Genomic DNA, 8,217 nt, shown 5'->3' on the forward strand with positions numbered 1-8,217 from the left:
TTTCTTTTTTCTATAAATTCAACAAAAAATAATACCGACCAAATGATGGGATGAATCTATCCTCCCACATAGGGGGGTTAGTGCACTTTGAAAGTGAATGACCTAGTGAAATTGAAAGTGAAAGTGAATAACCTAGTGAAAATAAAAGTGAAAGTGAAATGTTTTTTTTTGTGTTAGTGTGCACAATGTAAAATATAGTGGAAAATAATTTTTTGTGTTAGTGTATAGTGAAAAGTATAGTGGAAAGTACATAAAAAAATTATTAATAAAATATTTTAATAGATTTAAATTTTATAAGATAGTTTTTAAAGTTGAGATAGATTTTAACTTATCTGAATTAATAAAAAATAAAAAATAAATGATTTATTTAATTAATTAAATATATAAAATATATTAAATTTAGGATCCCATGATTTGAACCTCGAGCAAAGTAAGAGAGGAAGAGAAGAAGAGAAGAAGATAGAGAACTCGGGTAAAAAAAGGAGAAAGAAAGAAAAAGGGAAACTATTTTCCAGTGCACATGAAGTCGTCAACACTAACACCAAATGCGAAGATGATCTTCATGTACATGACTGACATGATCTTCATGTTGGACATGAACTTGATCTTCAAGAATCCATTTGGGGCACTAACCCCCCCCCAAGAGAGCTTAAACGAATTTGGAGAAAGGAAGAGAAACTTGATGCTCTACCACAAGCCAAAAGTCTTTATTTATAGTTTTTAAGAAGAATTTATAATTCCTACAATGCGATTAGGTCTACAAGCTTTGCATAAGAAAAGACCTAAGTAGACATGTTCACCTTGACTAATTACACATTTGTGCCATCTTTATGAGATGACACCTTATTTACAATCATGTCACCCCTCTTGGACTTGTGGGTCTTCTCCATACTCATTTGGGATTGGGCCCATCTTCTAACAAAAATAAAATACTTAAAAAAACTTTATTTTTATAATATCCAAACCCTTAATCAAATTGTTACTTTTTAATATCTAAATTCTCACTCTTAAAATATTAAATAAATTAATATTATATATTTATTTAAATATATAAAAATAAAATAATTTAAAAAATCCTTACTTTTATAATATCCAAATGTTAATTAAATTATTACTTTGATAGTATCTAAATTATCTCTAGTAAAATAGTCATTAATATAATTATTAAAAATAAGAAATTTATATAAATAAAAATGGGTATTTTTTATATAAATTACTTGATAGATTTAACTTTTATTTTAAATAGTTTTATTTGAATAAACTAAAATAAAATTTAACTTTTTACGAATTAATAAATAAATATATTTTTTTAAAATTATTTATTAATATTTTAAAATATTTTAAAATAAAATTATTAAATAAATAGTTACATATATGATATCCAAATACTTAATCAAATGTTTACTTTTGTAATATCTAAATTCTCACTTTTAAATTAGGAATCAAGTATAATATTAAAATCATGAATTTATAAAAATAAAAAATAGGGTATTTTATTATATAAAATTACTCGAATTGATTTAATTTTTATAAGATAATTTTAGTTAACTATTCTATTAATAAACTAAGATAAATTTCAACTTGTTTAAATTAATAAATAATTAAAATTAAATTAAGAATTTTAATTTAATTGAATGTATAAAATAAAATACTTAAATAAAAATTAAATTTTATAATATCCAAATATAAGGATGAACAAGAGTAAGAGAGCGTTACTTTCACTTACCACTTACCGTGTAAACTAACAGGTTTTAGATTATTTTTACTAATAAAAATACATTAACTGGGCCAGAATGTGTATCCAATTTGGTCCTCAACAAATTCAGGTCCACTGAGTTTAAAAGTTGGATTCGGTTGACCCAAGGAGTGTACTTGTATAAATACAAAGAGTAAGTCTAACCCCCAGATATAATCGGTCCTCCCTTAAATCTAGCTCGACCCAACCACATCATAAGTCTGAGGTCTGTAAGAGAGACGAAAACTGTATTTTCTGAGCTGTCTCATGTTGAGATGGAATTCCATTTGTCTGTGCCAGCGAGGAAATCGAAGGGGCAAGGTAATTCAGCCCATGCCTGGTTCATGTTTAGGCTACAGCAACACATGGATTTGGATAGCCTAATGAATTCTCCTACAGATTAACTTTCTAAGCCGCCGAGACCCATTTGAGACTAAAGAGCCACTCTGTGAGAAAGTGGAGACGGGCGAACGTCTTGGTCGCGTTTCCATGAGGGGAAACGAGTCAAAAGCAATGAACCCTAGAATGATCTCTTTCGGTTCAGTTGCCAACCGCTTTCATAATGTCATCCAGTTCTGGCCTTCTCTCGTGTCACCCTATGTTTTCCGAAGCCTTCATGAATTCTTCGCAGAAAGAACCACTTACCAACCAGTGTCCGGGAATTTTCACAAGGATGCGTCTAAATCAGTCGATTTCAGTGAGAAAACAATTCTAGAAACTATCTCCAGCTACGGGAACGATTGGAGTCGAGCACTCGAATTCTTCAATTGGGCCCCGCAGCAATGCCAGTTCAAACACACCGTAGAATCCTACAATTGCATGGTCGACATTTTGGGGAAATTCTTTGAGTTCAACCTCGCGTGGGATTTAATAAGGCAGATGCAAAGTGATAGTGGGATTTCGCCCGATAGTGCCACGTTTCGTATCATGTTCAAACGGTATGCTGCTGCACATCTGGTTCAAGAAGCGATTGATACTTACAACCGGGCTGGTGAGTTTGGTTTAAAAGATAGAACAACTTTTCTGAATCTCATTGACGCCCTTTGCGAGTATAAGCATGTTATAGAAGCTCAGGAATTGTGTATGAAAACCATGTTGAATTATTTCGAGGACACTAAAATTCACAATATGATTCTTCGTGGGTTGTTTAAGATAGGATGGTGGAGTAGATGTAGAGATTTTTGGGAAGAAATGGAAAGCAAAGGGGTACCACGTGATCTCCATTCTTATTCTATTTATATGGATATTCTTTCAAAATCCGGGAAGCCATGGAAGGCTGTTAAAATCTATAAGGAAATGAAGAGAAAAGGGATTAAATTAGATATTGTTGCTTATAATACAGTTCTTCAATCTGTTGGTCTTTGTGATGGAGCAGATGCGTCTATTCGGCTTTATAGAGAAATGCTGGAGTTGGGTTTGCTGCCAAACATTGTAACTTACAATACAATTATAAAGCTGCTGTGTGAATCAGGAAGGATTAGGGATGCTTACAGGTATCTCGATCAAATACGAAAGAATGGCTGTAACCCAAATTGTATCACATATCATTGTTTCTTTAAATACCTTAGTAGACCTAAAGAAATTCTGCAGCTGTTTGAGAGGATGCTAGAAAGTGGGCCCACACCAAGGATGGAAACTTATGTGATGCTGATCAAGAAATTTGGGAGGTGGGGATTTCTGCAGGATGTTTTTCTTGTATGGAAGAGGATGCAGGATCAAGGTTTAAGTCCTGATGGATTTGCTTATAATGCGATGATTGATGCTTTGTTGCAGAAAGGTATGGTTGAGATGGCAAGACAGTTTGATGAGGAAATGTTGGATAAAGGCCTTTCAGCGAAACCTCGGAGAGAGCTTGGTACTAAGGTTTTAAATGAAGTATCAGACAATGAATTGGAGTTTGTCAGGTTATAAAAAGATCTCCAAATTGGAGGGCTATCGAATTGTCAATTTAGTCAAGATAGAGAATGAGTGCAGACCACTTTGAAAGTTACTGGGATCGAATATTGAGAAGAGAAACAATCAGGAAACCAAGATCATGATTGTCAGTTTTAAGTATTTCCTCATGTAAGAACAAATGAACAGTCGAGTTCCTGGTTTTGTTTAGCAACCCTTGGTTCGACTAAGATAAGTTGGAGTGGAATTTAACAACTACTCAATGGTAGCACGATGAAAATAGGTAAATGCATCAATCTCTTCATTGGAATACTGTTGAAAGTAATATATTGTTTTGTCTGATTTTTACCATGAGAATTGACTTACAGAAGTGCCAAAAATATCTTTATTGTTTGTATATTAATTCTCTAGAATCAAGAATTTGTGTTTCACGATTACATTTCAGATTGGCTTCTTTTATTGAGCTCCAAATGAGTCTAGCTACTCTTATCGAGCTTGAATTGGGATTAGCTTCTTTTATTGAGCTTGAAAGGGATTAGCTTCTTTTATTGAGCTTGAAAGGGATTGGCTTCTTTTATTGAGCTTGAAAAGGATTAGCTTCTTTTATTAAGCTTAAAATGGGATTAGCTCCTTTTATTGAAGCACATTGGTGTTTTTGGCTTTAGTAAATAGATGAATAATGTCCAAGGTTTGTTGCTTTGATCTGAAGCAGTATTATCCAGTTAAATATGCCGTAATGTATTGTTTTGTTTTTTCTGTTTTATATGGTTGATATGTTTCACTTTGATATGAGATGCTGAGAATATTATGTACCATGTACCTCTCCCATGAAGAGGGACTATTTGTTTTAAGCAAAGAAGACACCATTCTGATACAGCAGCATGTTTTTTTTTTATTTTATTTTTTTTCTATTTTCTGCTGCAAATCTGGTGTTTGGCTCCTTCAAGGACCAGTGTGTACAGAATTTCCCTTTTATTTTGAGAATTGGAGAGCAGAATAAAAGAAATTAACAAACTGATCATGCCTTACTCAATCTTTTGTTTAGGTTAATTCCCTTTAGAATGTTTTATCTTCCTGTGTCCATGAAGTTCTTTCTTCGGCCTTAAATGTTTTACTGGTCATCTTATTTTAGAATTCAGGACCAGACTTGCTGTAAGAATGATAGAAGCTTTGTCTTTTTGCATGCCTGGAAAAGTTTGTGTTATTTTTTGTATGATAGGAGACTAGATACACCATTGACGTTATAAAATCTCATTAGAAGGAGATGATGAAAGCTGATAATGATTTAAATATTCTTTTTAGAAAAAGATTATGATTGTAAAAAAACTGTTAGGGTTAGGATTGGGCCTTTAGCTCAGGTGAATCTAAACTTATCCTTTGGGAACTTAAGCTTTTGCTCTGGTCTTCTGTGGAGATGAGTTTAGCCACTTCAATTGATTGTAAAGTGCTTGAGGTTGAACATGAGCCCCATATAAGTATTCCATGACTGCTGAAAGGAGATTGAGGACCAAGTTTGTCATGTTGATTGTTGAGCTGTTGGTGCAGTGCTTGTATATGAGGTCTTGATTTAAGCCACACCACATAGAATTAGTAATTGATCTGACCTCCAAATGAAGGTTTTGTTTATATAGGTTCTTTAAGAAAACATCTTGTATCACTGTTTCTTGTTTTCTATACCTTCTAGAGAGAATGATGAGGTTATGCTGGTAAGCCGTGATTCCCTCACCCTGTTTATCCTCATCCACTTTGCAATTCCACTTGTTTAATAAAAATTTGACAATTTGTAGCATTTAGTTTGGATTTCTGAATTTCCTTACCTGGTTTTCTCTGAGGGGAAAAATTTGGGATTCTGATTTGGCTTCTGATTATGTTGGTGGCGCAGTGCCAAATTTGATCCACTGAAACAATCTCTCTTAAGAATGAGCAGAAAATATCTTCTGAATCACCTCCAGCAGCAAGCTCTGCCTTCTCTACTATTGTACTTAGGGCTGGTTCAAAGCACTGAGATCAGCTTGGCTTCTCCTGCAATGAGGTAACTAGCTCGGGATGAGTATTTTGGGGCATTCATGAATTATGTGTAAAACCTAGTTGAGAATAAAGATAAGTGAAGCTTCTTCTTTTTGAGTTCCTTTTCCATGTACAGTTAATTCTTCTCTAAAGCTTTTCTCCTCTCCACTTTCTCTATTATTGCGTATTACAAACTAATCTTGTTTTATACTCGGAAATCCATATTTAGTTGCTGAATTCGATGCTTTTTATCATAGTATCAGTGTGGGACTTTGACATATAAGGAGTTTTTTTATCTAAAGTTGCTTCCTTTCTTGCCGTTTCTCTGGTTATTTCCATCAAGAACAGGTTGGTTTGTATTGCTTTTAATTTTTGGCTATTTCTACTCTTACTTTGATACTTTGGTTAGTGCTTTCTTCATTCCTGGTTCTGCTTTGCGTTTTCAGTAGTTGTTGTTCTGATTGTGAATGTTAGTTGGAGTTTTTTTTTATCCTCTGAATGCCTAGGTAAGTTTGGGGTCCTTGTTCGGAAACGAGGATAGTTTTCTAACAGAATCATCGGTTGTGCATGCAGACAAATATTCTGGTATCATGCGTTCATGTATGAGTTGTTTATTTTCTAGTGTCATTGCATAAGTGTTGGTTTTGTTACATGTTATCTTGAAGAACGTGGATGTTCCAGCATACAACGTCTAAGGTCTTTTGATGTCATCTAGGTTAGGAAACTGCTTCATGTTTTTTTTTAATCTACATACCATGTGCTACCAGTGTGTTTATGCTATACATGCACTACATGGTGAATTTGTCTGTGTAAGGGAGTTATTTCGACTTATTCAGATATTAGTCTTGATGAGTGATATAGCTCTTATGTGAGTTTTGGTGTGTCCAGTGATGTTTATCCGCAATTATAGATGGTGATAAAACTCATGATAAATATGGGCAGTTTGGTCTGATTACTACCATTAAACTCAACGGTAAGAATTTTTTTATGTGGTTTCATGCTGTGGAGATTTATGTCAGTGCTAGGAAGAAAAAGTATTTGACAGAGGACCATCCAGCAAATCCCTCTGCAGCCTAGGAGACAGAAAATGATCAGGTAATGTCATGGTTGATAAACTACATAAATAAACTATCCTTAACCATGTGATTTATTGCAAGACAGCTTTTGATATATGGCAAAGCCTAAAGAAGAGGATGTCTCACAAACAGAATATTTCAAGAGTATAAAATTTGTATACTCAGTATTACACTTTACAAAGGGGAGATGGGAGTGTTATAGATTATGTGGGTGAGTTAGAAGGAGTTTATGAGGATATTTTGAATTACCATCCTTATTTATGGATGAGAGCGCACTTGAGAGACAAAGAGAAAATATTAGAGTTACGTTCTTACATGGTTTAGGTCTAGAGTTTGAAGGTATTTGTGGTTTTTGAACAAAGAGTCTAAAATGAGTCTTATGCAAAGCATATCTAAAAAGCTTCATAGAGTCTAAGGTGAATCTCATGTAAGACAAGTCTCAGAAGAGAAGCAAGCTCAAAGGACAAATCTAGAATAAAAAAGGAAGATGTCCTCTTATCCTCTTAATTTTAGTTTCCGTATTACAACTTATTTTGATTAGATTTAGTGAGATATTCTTGGGTGAAATTAGAGACTTTGGAAAGTTTATTTTTAGTAGAATTCAAGTTGTATTCCATTATAGAAAGACAAGATGTAAGAAAGCAAGACATCTCTCATTATTCTCTTAATCAATTGCAATTGTCTTGCCTTGTCCTCTCTTTTCTCTCTCAAGTTTCTTGTACTCTCTTTTCTTCTATCTCCATGCTTCCTCTCTGGAAATTAGTATGGTAGCAGAGCATGCATAACCCTTACATGGAAAAGGAGAAGCAACAGAAGGTGGAGAAGAAAAAAAAGAAGAAGAAAAAGACAAAAAAAGAAGTTTTTTTTTATCGTTTTGCCTTTAGTCTTTCTTCTTACCCAACACCCATTTTTGTCTTTGGTTTTTTCATTACCGTAACCCAGTTTTTATATTGTTAATTATATATTGTTGGAAAGATTTTTTATTTTAATTTCCAACTCAAAAAGAAATTTGTCAATTGAATTTTTCTACACAGAAAAATCATCATCTGAAGTGGCAAAGGTCAGGTAGCAGGAAAGATTTAAGGAGGAGCAAAAAGCTTCGTTTTTCAAGACATTTTGTGCCATCAAGAAGAAGATTTATGTAGAGCATTGTATCTCAATACAAATCTTTGTGAATCTATTTTCTATACCAATAAATTGTTTCTCCATCCGATGTTTTTAGAGAGATTAAAATTGGAAGGATCAATGGTCATACTAGTAGCCTTTTGCATGCAGAAATCCGAATTTTTATGCCGATTTATCCTTCTCTTTTTTGAGCTTCTAATCTTGAATTGACTAAGTTTCCTATTTTTTTCAAACTCTAGTCAAGTGTTTACCAATTCGAGTATCTTTCCTTCATTACGAGTTTTTTTTTATCTAATCTCACATTGCATGGGTTTCCTTAAGAGAAGTATTTTCCTACATGAGTTTAGTTTCCTTTTTTTGAAAAAAATATGAAATGTCTAG

General features: G+C 33.4%; 1 protein-coding gene across 1 annotated transcript; it reads left to right on the forward strand.

The window, feature by feature from the left end:
* Positions 1 to 2,164: 2,164 nt before the first annotated feature.
* Positions 2,165 to 7,905, forward strand: LOC137956502 (pentatricopeptide repeat-containing protein At1g80550, mitochondrial). Its single transcript, XM_068804026.1, has 4 exons — positions 2,165 to 3,911; positions 5,511 to 5,660; positions 6,524 to 6,730; positions 7,746 to 7,905. The coding sequence occupies exon 1, from the start codon at positions 2,225 to 2,227 to the stop codon at positions 3,644 to 3,646; it is 1,422 nt and encodes a 473-aa protein (XP_068660127.1). The 5' UTR covers positions 2,165 to 2,224; the 3' UTR covers positions 3,647 to 3,911; positions 5,511 to 5,660; positions 6,524 to 6,730; positions 7,746 to 7,905.
* Positions 7,906 to 8,217: the final 312 nt, after the last annotated feature.

This window comes from Aristolochia californica, unplaced genomic scaffold, assembly GCF_029961685.1.
Source record: "Aristolochia californica isolate CCGP_79_NKW_82.1479 unplaced genomic scaffold, dmAriCali1.0.hap1 SCAF_2, whole genome shotgun sequence".
Lineage (NCBI taxonomy): Eukaryota > Viridiplantae > Streptophyta > Magnoliopsida > Piperales > Aristolochiaceae > Aristolochia > Aristolochia californica.